Consider the following 18,740-nt stretch of genomic DNA (forward strand, 5'->3'; position numbering starts at 1 on the left):
TCAGTCAAGGACCGGCTCACATAATTCTTAGTTTCTCACTGTGGAGGATTGCGCGAGAGTTTATCATCCTCTTTAAGACAAACTCGATAGTTTTTTACTCGATGAATGAAATGGTGTGATTGTGGGGCCTTCCTAGTTGTGTGAAGCATTTCTCACCACGTGGTATGACGTCACACCACGTGATAGATCGTTGTGATCTTTCAGTTTGTTGTGTTCAACATCTGTCAGACCACTGGTTGTCGTCAAGTACAGGCCTTCTTTTAAATATTCCGAGCCTTTTTTAAACTGTCAAGAAATGACACGTTTGTCAAAACGGAGATTTTTAACTGTTACGTTGTTTTGTTTCTACACAAATTAATTGGTTGACGTTTATAACTCTGATAACAACAGTGTTTGACTCTGCTTGCTGTTTAAGTACAAGTTTCGCATTACGACACGAATTTCTGTTGAATATTTAAGCCTCTTTCAATCAAGTTTCTGTGAATCTCTGCGTCGATTTTAAGCCACACAGTTCTACCATTTCTTGGTTGTGACTTATTATATCAATGTAAGTACTTGATATAAGCAGATCCAGCGGTTATTGTCAAACCTACATGTTTATGTCATTTATGTACCCTGTGGCGATTTTAATATTTTAATTCTATCTAGACGTCATGCACCGACCTAAACAATTTTATGTTCTCTTTCTTTTGTGTGGAAAAAGTAATGTACATTAGATCGCATACATGACATAATATGCTTCGTTGCACTTGAATAATGAATACGATATTCACGCATTGCATTGAAATTTTAAACCCAAGTAAAGTAAATAAATGTTAATTCAAGAAAATGGTCGCCGGTTTCGTGTGAATAAAACATTGTAAAAATGATCATGTTTATGGAAAACTATTCCGTCGGATCTCCAGCCATTAGGGACCCACCTGTGCCGCTGTTAAAAGCAAAGCTATTAGTGTCTCAAGATACATTGCTGGATGGAGTATGAACAAGGCAGCAGCGATGCTGCAAAGGTGGTCGAACTATTCGATGAGCCAGTAGAGGAATCTACGAATCTCTCTTTATTATTCTAAATAAGTCAGTTTATAAATAGTATAGATAATTCTAATAATATAAATCTTTTCTGCTATTTCGTTAACGTCATTACGTTTTACGCTTGAGTTTATAGTGGTGGAAAATGAACTTTCAATTCTTTAGCACAGTCAACTATTTACAAATTGGCGTTGTTTAAAACTTTGAGTATGTTGAACTTGGATTCATAGTAGATATTTAAAATAGATGACTTTTAAAAGAGGAAATAAATTGTACCCATATTTTCTCATCATGTTGGACCGATCAACGCATCACGCATGTCACCCTTGGATTCGTCTGAATTTTGCTTGCAGAAACTGCATAGAGAATCTCGTTCGACATTTTTATAAATATTGTTCCATTTTTGAATAAAATACTCACATATTTCAAGAGTAATATAAATAAACCTTTTTTTCCCATCAAAAAGTCAAAAATGATGAAATCGACATTTCTTATTTTTGCCTACTCGTACTTGTCCAGCTTATTTTCTGTTGCTGTTTTTAATGTCTGCACAGCATAATGATTTCTTTAAAAATGATTTCTTTAAATAATATGTACATTCATTGTTCATTGTCCTTGCTTGTCGAAAAAATTTAAAATTTCGCTATAGTTGCATAATATGCTTTTAGCTCTCACTATCAGAAACAGTTCGTAGATGCAGTTGTTAAAGTATGGTTGTACTAAAGTCTAGTTGAAAGTGCAGTAAAACTGCAGATTTCAGAATGCCATTCTTTAGTAGGCACAAAATAAGAAAAAAACCCAATTCAGGAGATGTCGATGTACAACTGTATCTGTTAAAAATATGATTAAGAAAGCATCATTGAGAGGGAATCGGTATTCAACTTAACTTTTAACTGGAAATTATTTTGCTTCACGTTTATGACAGTGCTGAGTGGAAGTTATATCAGAACCGGAACTGCTCATGCTGGTTAAAAAATTTCAGCTATTTTCCTTTAATTACTCAGATATATGTATTAGTAATATTATTACTCACGGATGGAAATATCTAAATAAATAAAAACTCACACATACCTACTGACAGAATCGATATTTTCATATTCCTCAAGTTTAAATTCCTCATTCCTCAAGTTTCATATTCCAGAGTTTTGCAGCTTCTTGATTAGACAAAGTTATATTAAAGGGGGCTCAAAACTTTAACTTGGGGTGACCGGAAGTAATTACTTAATTACTTAATTAAAGCAAATCATCATGCAACATCACTATAATTAAACTAGATGGCATATTCAGTGTATATACCAGATATGATACTATCATAGAATGATAATCTCTATTATAATTGATCAATGGTATTATTATTATTACACAATGACTAATGATTGATGGTATTTTTATATCGCTATAATAAGAAAATTCCATACTACACCGCGTATTTGACATTAGTGTATCAAAAGCAAACAAGTGTATCAAATATACCAGCTCATTTCTTGGTTCATCTTAATTGGCACGAACCGCCTTAAATCAAATATTAGAATGCAAATTATTTTTCAGCAATTGTTTTTAAGAATGTTCGATAGAAAGCTCATCTCTTTGTTTCATTAAAATGATCCATGATAACCAACAAATATGTCATAATTACGTGGATAATGCCGCTGCATATTATCCGTGATAAGTTGGGAGTAAAATAGTTATATTTAGCACCAAAAGAAAAAGATACAACCTTCCTTGTCGTGCATGTGTACGTGTGTAGTGCTATAAAAACATTCAGGCTTGCCCGTTGCACCTCGCCGTTTGTCGACCATTAGTAATATCACAACAGCCACTTTAAGTATTGGCCTTTTTGTATTGAGCGACGAAAAGTTTGGGTATTGATAGTTTGAAACTAGTTGGTTTTATTTTTTCATTTGATTTATTCTCGTTCTTAATATTTTTATAGCTATTTATGCTTTTATGCAGCAAAGCAGCAAGGCTCCGGCCATTAAATGATGGTTCATCGATAATATTATATAATTTAATAATAATATTATATAATGTAATAATAATATTATATAATTTAATAATAATAACCGTTCTGGTTATTAAGAGTTCATGCTCAGATTGGTTTACAACTTCAATATAATCCAAAAAATACCAAATTGTCTGCCTTAATTCTCCCCCGTATGAAAATTACACTTTCTCTTCTAAGATACTGAAATAAAGTTTCGAGAGTATAATATGATTTATGAACTTTTTGAACTTTTTTCATCGGGCTGCATGAATATTTCTCCTACCTTTTCTAGTTCATCCGTCATATATATTGAAAAGCCCGATCTTATATTAGCATTTGATTACTCTTCAGGGGAGGCTGACTCCTTTAAATTCTTCTTGCTGTTAGATATCAGTCAGTTTCATTTCCCCTCTCGACAATTAATATATAACCAACATTTCAATTCTTATTTTTCCCGACTTATAATTGTCTTCCGCTTTACAAAATAGTTTGCTTCTTAGCTTCTTGTATACAATTGTAGAAGTTACGCAAAAATAACATTTGTCGGTCGATGTTTAAGGGTAGTTAAAATAGCTCTTCTCAAACACAAGGATATATTCTTGTGAACTCGGCTAGTATATATGAAACATTTGTCATGGAGTTGTAGAGGGAGTTATGTGCCTCGCCGGGCTAAAGTAGTGGATGACCTTGCTGTACGGCAAGTTAAACAAGGATCTGAAACTACTAGGTTCCGTACAGACTCAACTCTGCACCCGTGTCAATATGTTCATTATATGCAAGCCTCTTGATTTATAATCACCGAGTCTAGTAATTGTTTAAGAGAGTTCTCTGGCAGTTACGAAACTCGAGAGACTGTGGGATACTGAAGGGAAAGGAAGCAGTTCTAACGAGCTCTTCTCAAACACAAGGATATATTCTTGTGAACTCGGCTAGTATATATGAAACATTTGTCATGGAGTTGTAGAGGGAGTTATGTGCCTCGCCGGGCTAAAGTAGTGGATGACCTTGCTGTACGGCAAGTTAAACAAGGATCTGAAACTACTAGGTTCCGTACAGACTCAACTCTGCACCCGTGTCAATATGTTCATTATATGCAAGCCTCTTGATTTATAATCACCGAGTCTAGTAATTGTTTAAGAGAGTTCTCTGGCAGTTACGAAACTCGAGAGACTGTGGGATACTGAAGGGAAAGGAAGCAGTTCTAACGAGCTCTTCTCAAACACAAGGATATATTCTTGTGAACTCGGCTAGTATATATGAAACATTTGTCATGGAGTTGTAGAGGGAGTTATGTGCCTCGCCGGGCTAAAGTAGTGGATGACCTTGCTGTACGGCAAGTTAAACAAGGATCTGAAACTACTAGGTTCCGTACAGACTCAACTCTGCACCCGTGTCAATATGTTCATTATATGCAAGCCTCTTGATTTAAATACTGACGGACACAACTTAGAAAGCTTTAACGAGTTTAATCAGTGTTTAATGAGTGTCTGGACTCTGGTCCTCATTCTGAAAAATGGACTCACTTTTCGCGCCAATTTAAAAGCACTACTGTGAGACAGCAATATAGCTACATCGAGATACAAAACATTATATTGTAGCAATACAACTATATTATGGCAATATATAGAAATATAAATGTAGCAATACAGCTATATTATGGCAATATATAGAAATATATATGTAGCGATACAGCTATATTATGGCAATATATAGAAATATATATGTAGAAATACAGCTATATTATGGCAATATATAGAAATATACATGTAGCAATACAGCGATATTATGGCAATATATAGAAATATACATGTAGCAATACAGCGATATTATGGCAATATATAGACATATACATTTAGCAATACAGCTATATTATGGCAATATATAGAAATATACATGTAGCAATACAGCTATATTATGGCAATATATAGAAATATACATGTAGCAGTACAGCTATATTATGGAAATATATATAGAAATATATGTAGCAATACATCTATATTATGGCAATAATAATATATAGAAATATACATGTAGCAATACAGCTATATTATGGCAATATATAGAAATATACATGTAGCAATACAGCTATATTATGGCAATATATAGAAATATACATGTAGCAATACAGCTATATTATGGCAATATATAGAAATATACATGTAGCAATACAGCTATATTATGGCAATATATAGAAATATACATGTAGCAATACAGCTATATTATGGCCTGGCAATATATAGAAATATACATGTAGCAATACAGCTATATTATGGCAATATATAGAAATATACATGTAGCAATACAGCTATATTATGGCAATATATAGAAATATACATGTAGCAATACAGCTATATTATGGCAATATATAGAAATATACATGTAGCAATACAGCTATATTATGGCAATATATAGAAATATACATGTAGCAATACAGCTATATTATGGTAATATATAGAAATATACATGTAGCAATACAGCTATATTATGGCAATATATAGAAATATACATGTAGCAATACAGCTATATTATGGCAATATATAGAAATATACATGTAGCAATACAGCTATATTATGGTAATATATAGAAATATACATGTAGCAATACAGCTATATTATGGCAATATATAGAAATATACATGTAGCAATACAGCTATATTATTGACTGTTTCGGCGAGACTCAGGTGCTTAGTGTTTTGTCTGTATTATTAGATTTCTAATGCGATTTAAGTGGCCGTCTGGGTTGCGTGGTATTGGACACATACTGACACGAATCTCGGTTATTGTATGAATATCTTAGATAATATCGATAAGTTTAGATAAATTAGATAACCTCAAGTAAAGTAGATAAGTTCAGATAATCAATGATAAACACACTACTCATACCAGTAATTATTATACAGATAAAGGTTTGTATAAAGTGATCACTTCCCAGCCATAAACTCAATCCAATCTACAGTGGCTACACATTGCCGCTCCTCTAACGAGCTGTGCTACTAAATAATAATAATAATAAAGGCATCTCCCTACCCACAGGTGAACAGATCCATGAGTTGGAGGACGACGGCTATAAGTATCTCGGAATACTAGAAGCTAATGATATACTACACAAAGAGATGAAAGCACTGGTTACAAAAGAGTATATCAGAAGAGTTAAAAAGGTTTTGAAATCCCAGCTTCATGGCAGGAATAGTATACAAGCGATTAACACCTGGGCTGTACCTGTGATAAGATATGGAGCTGGAATTCTCTCATGGAATGTTGGGGAGACCAAAGCCTTAGATGTCAAGACCCGGAAACTGATGAGGATACATGGAGCTCACCACCCCCAAGGAGATGTTGATCGGTTATACGTCAGCCGTCAACTGGGTGGCCGTGGGCTACATAGTATAGAGGAAGTCGTTAAGAGAGAGGAGAATGCACTCACCACTTATGTGGTGAGAAGTAGAGACCCAGAACTGATTGCTCTGAAGGACTACTTTGTCAAAGACAAGATACTCTTGGGTGAAGAGATAGAGAAAGATATTGACCGAACACAACGCGAGGAAATCCGCAAGGAGAAATGGACTGCTAAAGTGATGCACGGACAGTTCCCAAGGCAGATGATGGGTACAGCAGACCCGTTAACCTCTTGGAACTGGCTCACCCAACAAGATTTGAAGAAGGAGACAGAAGGATTGTTGATAGCAGCCCAAGACCAAGCACTTAGGACTAATTACGTGAAGCACAGGATTGACAAAACACCTGGCTCTTCTCCCCTCTGCAGACTCTGCAGAAATCATTACGAGACAATAGACCACATACTGAATGGGTGCCCAAAACTTTCACAGACAGAATATAAGTGTCGGCATGACAAAGTAGCTGCCGCATTGCACTGGAGTCTGTGCAAGGAATACGGCTTCCCACGCAGTAAAAGGTGGTACGAACACCGGGCAGAGAAGGTGCTGGAGAACGGACAAGTCAAGATATTGTGGGACTTCCATGTCCAGTCGGACCACGTTATCGAACACTGTAGACCGGATCTCCTCCTGGTAGACAAGGTAACCAACGCAGCAACCATCATTGACGTTGCAGTCCCAGGAGATACCCGGATCTTGGATAGAGAACAAGAAAAGATTCTGAAATATCAAGACCTGAAAAGAGAAATTAAGAAGAACTGGAATTTACGAAAGGTCACAATCGTCCCTGTGGTGATAGGCGCATTAGGAACTATCACCATAAACTTTCGTAAACACCTCGACGCAGTCCACTGCAATCTGAGCATCTCTAATCTCCAGAAGACAGCTCTGCTTGGATCAGCCAGGATTCTCAGGATGGTCTTAGACATATAATATATTTGAGTGTATAATACACTGTAAATACTCTTTTTTTTAAGTTTAATTTTCACTGGGTACTCTAATAAACACTTTTTACCTGGTCCTCTTATTTTTCTTCCCTTGCTATGCAAGCCCTGTCTCTTGTTTATACAATTTTTAACTTGTATATTGGGTAGATTGAGTATTTATTATGGATTTTATATTGTTGTTAGCCCTGCTGATTTGTGTATTAGTAATGATTACCTATCTGATGGACTACGGTATATACAGTTGATGGTAGTTTTCTCTTATTTTTCTTCTCTTGCTCTGCAAGCCCTGATTCTTGTATAAACATATTGTTTGATATAATATTGTATATTTTTGTATTGATTGTGGTATTTTGTGTGCCAGATTCACCAATGGGTTCTTGCTGAATCACTGTATATTACACTCTGTATAGCATATAATTATCATGTATCACATTGTAGTATGTAATAAACATTTGTAGTAGTGTAGGATTGTTTGAATTTCTTTTTGCTATGTTTTATAATATTTATTTGTATAATTTGTGAGTGTTTCTCCCGCTTTTCTTCCCTTGCGCAGCAAGCCCTGTCTCTTGTAAAAACAACCTTGAAAGTTTTGTAGATACATATAGTTTCTACACCTTTATCCTCTGGTCCCTAGGGTCAGCTGATCCCGGGCCAGAGGAAAACTACCGACTGCCAAGGTCTGACGCCTAGGCAGTCGAGACCTCTTATTGAGACCCTTTATAATAATAATAACACTTTATTTGTATACCGCTTAGGCCGTATAAGCGACCAAAGTCCCAAAAATGGGGTTGCTACTGGCCAACAAAGCGGTGCAGATAATTATAGCTTAGTAGTCCCATTTCTAATCAAAATTCAAATTTATTTACTAGTTGAACTTGTAACACTCTGATATAATATCTTGTAGTACTAATTACTGCATACATCCCACCAGGTAGCCTGTTCAAGTTGATATTGTATATCAGCTGTGCGTTAGTTAGTGGCTCCTGTCTAGAGAACCGTCTAAACTTGAGGTTTACAGTGAAACACTCTCACACCTGCTAAATACTCCATACCTGCTAAATTCCTAAGTTCTTTTTTGCCTTTACAGTCGTATAAAGTATCTATTTTTGGACCAACTATGCTCGAAGAAATTAAATTGTAATTCTTGTAAATGAGATTATATCTATTTAGTTCACTTTGATGAAATCGGCAACTCCTGGACGTACTTTGATCCAGCTCTCAACAGTTTGGGGGAAAGGAAACAGTGCGGCGGCAGTAAATCGGGGTTTTACTGTGCTACCAGAAAAGTTCTCTTCACTTATTCACTCCTGATCCACTGCTCTCCCACTACCTCTAGAAAAGTGGCTTCTCTCCACTTATTCACTTCTGATCCACTGCTCTCCCACTACCACTAGAAAAGTGGCTTCTCTCCACTTATTCACTCCTGATCCACTGCTCTCCCACTACCTCTAGAAAAGTGGCTTCTCTCCACTTATTTACTCCTGATCCACTACTCTCCCACTACCACTAGAAAAGTGGCTTCTCTCCACTTATTCACCCCTGATCCACTACTCTCCCACTTCAATCAGAAAAGTGGCTTCTCTCCACTTATTCACCACTGATCCACTGCTCTCCCACTACCACCAGAAAAATGGCTCCTCTCCACTTATTCACTTCTGATCCACTGCTCTCTCCCACTCCAAAAGCTCCAGTATGTCATGTCTTTACTCTTTAGTTCACCGGGTCTTCTCTATCTTTTCAACCAATTTAAAGTGAAGCTCGAAAACAATGCACCAAATTTCTCGGCGATTTGTTACTTTTCCCAGACAATACCCCCGCATGTGTGGGTATATCATATATATGTGGGTATTATATATAACACTCCTTCATAAATTACTCTATAATGCGCGTACATGCAGCTCCTAGCTCTAAACACACTCACACACTCTCTCACCTTATATACCTGTATTATAATAGGTTCTAAACAATACAGTCCTGATCGACTAAGGATTGCTTGGCTTTGAGCGTGGGGCGGCCGTGGCAACTCATATTTATTCAACATAACTTAAATATTCAGCTAGTTTCTAAGCAGAGGGGTTGCTTGGCATGACTTTAGGGTTAAGGTTAACTGTAAGGATAGACCGGGCTGAAACGAGAGAGCCTTGTAGCAAGTGTGCTCCTCTTTAAGGAGTCAGCTAATTTACACTCAATGCTCCAATCTCGGTCACATACACATTACGCTCTGTTACTTAGAATCTACAGAGTTATCTCAATATTCAGTAGCACCGTTCTTTCTAATCTCCCGGAAGTTGGACGATCTATACGGCCACTTTACAGTATACAGTTTAATACGGCCACTATATAGCATTAATGCGGCCACAACAATAACAAGGATTTAATATGTTGTTCAGTAGGGAGCATCACAGCTCTCGACAGACAAAGTGAAACAAGGCACATGACGGGGAAATCTTAATGATATAATCGATCTTTCGGCACTCATTGGCCTTTTACTTGGCTAAACATACACGGTTGTTTAAAATAATAATTATTTCAAACTACCGCAGGGGTGTAGGAATGATTTTCTTCATGGGGGGGCCAAATTCTCAATATTTTTTGGCGCTTCGCGCCACAGCCTCAATTTTTTGGCGCTTCGTGCCAAAGCCTGAATTTCGGGGGTAGGGTCTAAGGACAAAAATAAATTGCAGCATGTGGCTGTGCGGTATCACAATTTTTCACGTTTGCCGCAACAAATCGCGATTTTTCAGATCCTGGCCTGACGACAAATCGCAATTTTTTCAGTTCTCCGCGTCAAATTGCGCATTTTCTTTTAAATCTGAGGACCAAATTCGCGTATTTTCCTTCAAATCTGTGGGCCAAATATCACGTTTTTTATAATTAGTATATGAAACCAATCAGTATCACATCCACAACCTTCCGAATGTAGGTACGGACTTCAAAAAACCGAAAAATGTATTTTCGGCTAAGAAAGATCAGGGTAGCATGAAACATGAACAAAAGTAATTTCCAGAAAAACTTTGAAAATTTTTGACTCAGAAAATTTTCGGTCCGAGTCATTCTTGATACGTACCTCTGAAAGCAGAGCTCCCGCTTCCGAGCTCGTATTCCGAAGGGGAGGCCTGCCTTTCGAGATCGCATTACAAAGGGGAACCCTCGAGTCCAAAATCGTATATCGAAATTCGAAAACCGAAAAAAATATTTTTGGCTCATAATGATCAGGGTAGCATGAAACATGAACAAAAGTAGTTTCCAAGAAAACTTTGAAAATTTTTGACTTAGAAAATTTTCGGTCCGAGTCATTCTCGATACGTACCTTAGAAAATTTTTGACTTATAAAATTTTCGGGAAAAATTTTTTTCCCAAAAAGTTTTAGAAACCTAAATTAAAAAGTTGACCCTTTTTGGCCCCTTGCCCAGATTTCATGGGGGGCGATGGCCCCCCCTGCCCCCCCACTTCCTACACCCCTGAACTACCGTGTATGTTTAGCCAAGTTAGGGTCCACCTTACTTACTTGGTTTAGTTCCTATAATTGGGCTCGCCTGCTTAAGTGAGACCCTTGTAATTTATAATCTTAATAAAAGGCCAATGAGTGCCGAAACGTCGATTATTTCATTTAGTTTTCACCAGTCACCAGCCTCGTTTCTCTTTGTATGTCGAGAGCCGTGATGCTCCCTACTGAACACTACTGACTACAATGTTAAAAACTCACGCTCGGCCTCACGCAACTCACGCTCGGCCTTTCAAGATCCATGAGACTAGGTGAAGAAAGTGCGCAAATTTTATTGACCAGAATACAGTGGTTTTCAGGATAGTTCCAGGAGCTGTTGATATGGTGTTTAAGTGATGATAGACTTATCATGTTACTAGGAAAAAGGCTCATACTTCTGATGCCTTGAAGTTGATATAATATATTATATATATTACCAATATTTTGTTAAAAGCACAAGTTTTGGAAATATTTTACAAAAGAAATGTCTTGAGATTTTTTGCGTTTCACAAGAATCTGAAGACCGAGGCATGCTATTTTATTCCCAAGATTCAAATTTATAATTGCCCTGCTAAGCCCCAAAACTGCAGGTATGTCACTGTGCAGTGTGAAAACATAAAATCTATTTCAAAGCTCCGGAGTTCAAATGTTTTAACAGGTAAAATATGGCAGGTAAAATATGTTGCTCTGGTATTCAGACCATTTCAAGGGTTTGAGGCTGTGAGGCGTGCAATGCTTTCATCTCCAGAATCATAACTGTAACTGTAAGTGTAGTTATCCGCTTTCCAAACCTTTCGCCACTACACTTCGTGTACCTTATTTGTTGCCACTGGGAAGGCATTGTTTTGCATACCTGGTCATTATGTCACGTCTGCTAATGAAGCCTATAAGTTGCCAATTAAAGATGAATTAGTGACCATTTAGTGACCATTTAGTAACCAGTCACTGAGTATTTCTCACATCAGTAGGAATAAAATCATCACAAATCTACACCTATTCTAGATGGGATATTGTACAGAACTCCGGATAGCATTATAATACCACACACACACACACACACGCACACGCACAGAGATTGTTTTGAAGTTATAACTCCACAACAAAACAAGCCGTATGTTTATTGTAACAGTATTTCACCCTGCCTCTCTTTCTCTCTCTGCTTTGTTCTGTCACGTGATATCTAGTTTGTATCCAGGGATTCAGCCCTAATTTCCGATCAAAAGAACTGTTGTGCGGTACATTCCACTCTGTGTTATTGACCTGGGATCGTTCAAATAATGACAGGATGGAATACTTTTGAGTTTTGGCAGTCTGCTGTTATTTGTTATCTGTGGTGGCGGTATATTTGACTCCAGTTCTGGTGGTGGTGGTGGTTAGTTTGGGGTTTCAGAGCTGAGGTGGATACTGTGCTCTGATTGGTTGGTTTGTGTCACGTGGTGTGGATACTGTGCTCTGATTGGTTGGTTTGTGTCACGTGGTGTGGATACTGGGCTCTGATTGGTTAGTTTGTTATCCGTGGTGGCGGTGTATTTGACTCCACCAGTTCTGGTGGTGGTGGTGGTTAGTTTGGGGTTTCAGACTTCAGAGCTGAGGTGGATCACTTTTTAAATACTTCTGATGATATTTAACATTCGAGAATCAAAAGTCTGCTCTGTGTGGACTCTAGATTGTTTCATATTAGCTTAGTCTGAAGTCTGTTGATATTGAGCATAGCTGTATTATTTCGCCTCCGATTTGTTTCAACTGTTTTTAGAAATTGTATCTGAAAATGTCACTTATTAACGTTTTTAATTAAAAAAAAAATATTTTAAAGGATAATAGCAATGTTGCTTGCAGTTTGGTATTTGACAAGCCCTCTATCATAGCTTTATCAATGGACCTGTTATGTATATTACATTATGTTTATGATGACGTTAATTAATAATAATCATTAACAACCTTGCTTTCAATCACTAAAATATATTGCAAAATTTAACAATTTCACTTTTATTTTCGCTAGCACTCTTTCACTTTAATTTCTCTTCTAACAAGATACAATTTGTAGCAATGGCTGACGCAGACTGTACATGCGCTGTGGCCTGTGAGAAAACGCAGGAGGAATGCCAACAAAACGCACAATGGTATTTACTTTTATCTCAATCATTTTCATAAATCAATAAGTTAAATTATATAACTTAATCAGTGATTAGTAAATCGTGGGAGAATTCAGCTTATTGATCCATCAATTGAGTAAATATGTCAGACAGAGTTTAATGCTGTCCATTAAAAAATCAAAGAATAACCATCAATTATCAAATACCTAACTTAACTTATTATTTAATTAATTAATGATTTTAAAAATAAATTAATATCATCCCATTAATAACACAGGTACTTGTTTGTTGCGACTAGTATGGTCATCCTATTTGGAGGTGGTTTCCTGATCTTCTGCATGCAAATACTGTATGATAAATGGAACCAGGTAACGTGAAATGTTTTTTATTTTTTATTGATTCCTAGTTTGCTCGTTCTTTTTTTTGTTTGTTTGTTTGTTTGTTCGTGCCGATTTGTATTACTTTTCGGCTTTGTTTTATTTAATCAACGATCCCTATTAATCGTTTATCATGGCCTTAACCCCGGATTCTGGGACTAGTTTTTTATGAAAGAAATAAACAGTGATTTTCAGAAATGTTCATTATATTTCTTAAGAAAAAAATGGAAAGTGACAAAAACATCTTCATTATTATTTTATATCGCCCAGAGCTGCTAAGACCAAGAGAAGTGTTCTGATTGGCCAGTGAAAAATATAAAGTTCTCAAACATTCTCAGTCCGACAACTGCAGATTATTCTTTTGTACTATTATACAGTGTAAAAGTACGGCTGGTTAGATCACACGTTCCCACACGCCTACCTGACTCTCTTCTCGCGTCGCTCTACGACGTGTCAATTGTTTTGAAGTGGCTTGAAGTGACCAGCAGTCTCAAATTTGTATTGGCCAATGAGAAGGCTCGTTAGAAATCACGTGTTTTGTATTGGCCAATCAGAAGGCTCGTTATAAAACACGTGTTCAGCTAGAAGCAGATAAAAAGCCGTGTTACATATCACATGACCAGGGCTGTGAAGGTTCAAAACGAGAATGTCGCATTTTAACGATTCATAAGTGTTCTAAAATTAGAATTGTAACCATAAAAGTAGGTTTTGTAAAACTATCCCAGGCCTTTCAAGTCGATTGACTATGTTAACAGCAACTTAATTAAGTTCGTACTATGTTTAATAATTAAACAGAAAGTTCGCCTTTTAGTCCAGCATGATGACAGATTATATCATCTGGATTTGTAACTTTATATAAATAGGTCACGTGACACTTTATATAAATAGGTCACGTGACACAGGTTCTTTCAACTGGACGCGTAACTTTATAGACTGTCAAGTCAGAACCGGCAGTTCTGCCAGGCTTGTCATAGTGGTGAATATTTATACTTGAAACTTGAAGTGGTGAATATTTATACTTGAAGTGGTGAATATTTATACTTGAAGTTGAAGTTTGTCCACGTGACCGGGTTATTTCTACGTGACTTCATCACGTGACATGATGGTAACCCGATTAATTAATGGCATAATTCGATAATAAAACCGTTAGACATGGTTGTAATTTGTAAACAAAGCTGTATCATTACCAGCATAAGAATCGGCTATTACTAGGTTAGTCCTCAACTGAAAATACGCTAAACTCCCGTTTAGCCAGGAAAATTAAACAACAGAAAATATTTAATATGTGCACATTTTGTACCATTGCATGAAATTTGAATTCTTCTCATAATTTGTTGGGCATGTCTACCGTAATCTAACGAAACGGCTTTTACGGAATTTTTTGAAAATTTCTAGCCAACATCTGTCTTTGTAAGAAGTCTTATATTCGAATTCGAACCGTCCGTAAACGACATGGAATTGTGATGTCCTTCACCTGAATATAGATTTAGCACTACACAGTATTAAGACAAAATTAGTAAACAATCAGATAAACAAGTACTAAATTTTCAAGTTTATCCTTCTAGGCACTAAAACTCGGCCGTCAGATCAGGATAGAATATGTCGTGGTCTAACAGACAGCGTCACATGTACATCTGATGACGTCACATGTACATCTGATGACGTCACATGTACACCTGACGACGTCACATGTACATCTGATGACGGCACATGTATATCTGATGACGTCACATGTACATCTGATGACGTCACATGTGCATGTGCATCTGATGACGTCACATGTACATCTGATGACGTCACATGTGCATCTGATGACGTCACATGTACATCTGATGACGTCACATGTGCATCTGATGCCGTCAGATCAGGATAGAATATGTCACGTGGTCTAACAGACAGCGCCCACGTTAAAAACCGCGCTTATCGCGTAAAACTTGCAATAGCTGGTGTGCATCGTAGAAAAACTGTCTAAACAGATTTAAATTATCAGATAATGGTTTAACTTTGCACATTACATTAAATGTAAACATTACATCTAAGGCCCACATTTCATCTAAGGCCCGTCAAATGAAATCGTATGATTTTTTACTAACAAAATCTTAAGAATATCCACGGTTTCTTCGCGTACCTGGTTATTTCTTGTTTCAACTCTAGAAATCACAGATGATATCTCAATTAGCTAATATGACTTGTAATTAGTATTTTTAAAACACGATAACGACATTTTCACTTCGACATAATCTCAATAAGTGTTGTTTAAAAGTTTAAATGTTGAAAATAACGTTGTACTCAGTACTCACGATATGTAAACTGCCAAGGTAAACTCTTCCGTTAAACTTCATCGCAGCTTCAGAGAGTAGATGTGTAACTAACCATAAACTGTGAAGGTTTTCTGACTTGTGTGTATATTACGTGTATAATGTATATTGTAACGTGTATATCACGTGTATATCACGTGTATATCACGTGTATATCACGTGTATATAACACGTGTATATCACGTGTATATCACGTGTATACCACGTGTTTACTGTTAATGTACGTGTGATGTGAGTATGTAGTTTGTGTTTGTCTATGTTTGTCTAAGTTAACTTTATAATGTATGTACTATACGTCATGATTTGAGTAAGTGTTTATAAATAAAGCTGGGTAAAAAAGTAGGTATCCACGACTCAAGTGTTAGCAAATGAATATTGAATAAGTGTCAAACATCAAAACTTTCAAATTAATTTTGTGATTTCTAGTCCTTGCCAGACTGGCAAATAGTTATTCGTATTTAAAGTAGCTTATATATATTATATTGTCTGACTCAACCGGTCGTTTCATTTTGTATATTATATCATATATAAGCTACTGTAATAAAAGTGTGCTGATATAATGTTAAAATGTACGCGGTTCTGCACGTGCAACTTTTATAAAGCAAAGCGACCTGAAGTAAGTTGCCTCTATCATGGGAAAATAGCAGTCGATGAAAGCATATTTTAACAGTGCTAAGTTAGTAAGTTAGTTGAAGCATTAAGCAAGATATTTCATCAGTATGTCAGGTATTTCAAGGTATTTTATCACTATACAGGTTAAAAATTGGTCTTTGAAGTGGGGTAAATTGTTCAAAGTTTAGCGAGCTGCAAGCTAGGCTATGTGTCAGTACTAAAATGGTCAGGCAAGAACATGGCTGGAATTTAGGTGGAAGAAATGAGTTTTCTGATGAATTCAGACAAGAATTTGGCGCTCTGTCCTTTACCTTACAATCACGTGACAATCACGTGATCACGTGATGAGATAGTGTGAGATCACGTGACATGACGGCGTGAGAGTAACACACCGACTGTGCTATCAGCACAATCTACTGTCTGGTTTAGAAATTAGCTTATGTAATTCCAACATAACCATAAATATATTATGATTCTGTGCCTACGTCTTGAGTGCTTACTTGAGCGGAGGTTCATATCAGTGCTTATGTGTTATTGCATGTAAGCCGTAGGGACTTCATGATGACGTCACATTTATATGACGTGATGACGTCACATGTATAAGGCCATGTATCAAGTAATTGACTGGATCTAGATTTATTCCATAATCCATATATTATGGTGATATCACGGTCCACAATTCCAGACACTATACACATTACACACTTTACTATATGTCCCAATTATTACCATATAACACCATTATATCTAACGTCACGTGTTATCAAATAGTAACCACAGTCCTAACTGGGGTAAGCGGGGAATATAATAATTATACGATATGTTTTACAGGACGAGTTGAAGGTACATCTAACACTGGGTTTACAATTTCCATGGGTGTATATATGTATAATATACATGTACTATATATAGTATCTACATTGGTGTCTACATTATTTTTGTAAAACTTGTAAAACTCGTAAAACTTGAAAAAACTTGAAAAAATTGCAGAACTTGTAACACTTGTAGAACCTGTACGTGTCTACGTGGTACGTACGTGTCTTCATAATTGTTTACTATTAACATATTATTATCATGATTGCATGTGTTAACAATGAACAATCCTGACGTATATCCATTAAATGTTATTTTAATCTTGCAATCAGTCACAGTGTGTGTCAGATAATGGTTGGGTAAACACTAAACACACGTTTTATAACGGATAGATAAGACGTCACATGTATATCTGATGACGTCACATGTAGATCTGATGACGGCACATGTAGATCTGATGACGTCACATGTAGATCTGATGACGTCACATGTAGATATGATGACGTCACATGTACATCTGATGACGTCACATGTAGATATGATGACGTCACATGTACATCTGATGACGTCACATGTAGATCTGATGACGTCACATGTAGATCTGATGACGTCACATGTAAATCTGATGACGTCACATGTAGATCTGATGACGGCACATGTAGATCTGATGACGTCACATGCAGATCTGATGACGTCACATGTAGATATGATGACGTCACATGTACATCTGATGACGTCACATGTAGATATGATGACGTCACATGTAGATATGATGACGTCACATGTACATCTGATGACGTCACATGTAGATCTGATGACGTCACATGTAGATCTGATGACGTCACATGTAAATCTGATGACGTCACATGTAGAACTGATGACGTCACATGTGCATCTGATGACGTCACATGTACATCTGATGACGTCACATGTAGATATGATGACGTCACATGTACATCTGATGACGTAGTATATGAGTTATGTTTGGAATAAGGTTCCAACTAACTAGTACGTTCCAACTAATCAGTACGTTCCAACTAATTAATACGTTCCAACTAATCAGTACGTTCCAACTAATTGTAAGAGAGTAGGTCACTTTTTTTTCTGTGTTCAGGGAGCAGTCTTGCCACATAGGTCCGGTAGTTCCGAACGTTTAGGCAGGGTGCTAATGTACTTTAAATGGTTGTCTATGTAAATTGCTTAGCTTCGGTTAAAAGCTTTAAATGTCCTAGTTGTCAGTTATGTGTTTTTCAATGTAGCGATGTGAAACGTCACGTGGTAATGTGATAACGTCACGTGGTAATGTGATAACGTCACGTGGTAATGTGATAACGTCACGTGGTAATGTGATAACGTCACGTGGTAATGTGATAACGTCACGTGGTAATGTGATAACGTCACGTGGTAATGTGATAACGTCACATGGTAATGTGATGACGTCACGTGGTAATGTGATAACGTCACGTGATAATGTGATAACGTCACGTGTAAGTTTTATAACGTCTTATTGTATTCCAGTTCAGTTTTGACCGTCTTGAAGTAAGTCTAAATAAACTGATTATTCTTTCACTTACTTCACTTTCACTTTCCTCGGCACTATCAGCTTATCTTTAAATGATCACACGTGGTTTTCAATCACGGCACGCACTACAAGATTTTGAGCATTGAGCATTACACAAGAGCAACTCCAGG

The 18,740-nt window shown here is 36.8% G+C and overlaps 1 protein-coding gene across 16 annotated transcripts in view; it reads left to right on the forward strand.

The window, feature by feature from the left end:
* The window catches only part of LOC134823990 (calcium-activated potassium channel slowpoke-like), a 94,838-nt gene that overhangs the window by 17,079 nt on the left and 59,019 nt on the right, over positions 1-18,740 (forward strand). For 10 of the 16 annotated variants that reach the window (XM_063835603.1, XM_063835604.1, XM_063835599.1 and 7 more), the window contains exons 2-4: positions 12,878-12,955; positions 13,206-13,296; positions 18,567-18,587. In XM_063835603.1, the coding sequence (XP_063691673.1) occupies positions 12,882-12,955; positions 13,206-13,296; positions 18,567-18,587 (186 nt within the window). In that variant the 5' untranslated portion in view covers positions 12,878-12,881. Of the gene's footprint in view, positions 1-12,865; positions 12,956-13,205; positions 13,297-18,566; positions 18,588-18,740 lie in introns of those variants that run through there. The other 6 variants (XM_063835611.1, XM_063835608.1, XM_063835609.1 and 3 more) reach the window with 2 other exon arrangements.

The sequence above is a fragment of the Bolinopsis microptera genome, chromosome 12 (assembly GCF_026151205.1).
Source record: "Bolinopsis microptera isolate Bmic1 chromosome 12, MBARI_Bmic_1.0, whole genome shotgun sequence".
Taxonomy (NCBI): Eukaryota; Metazoa; Ctenophora; class Tentaculata; order Lobata; family Bolinopsidae; genus Bolinopsis; species Bolinopsis microptera.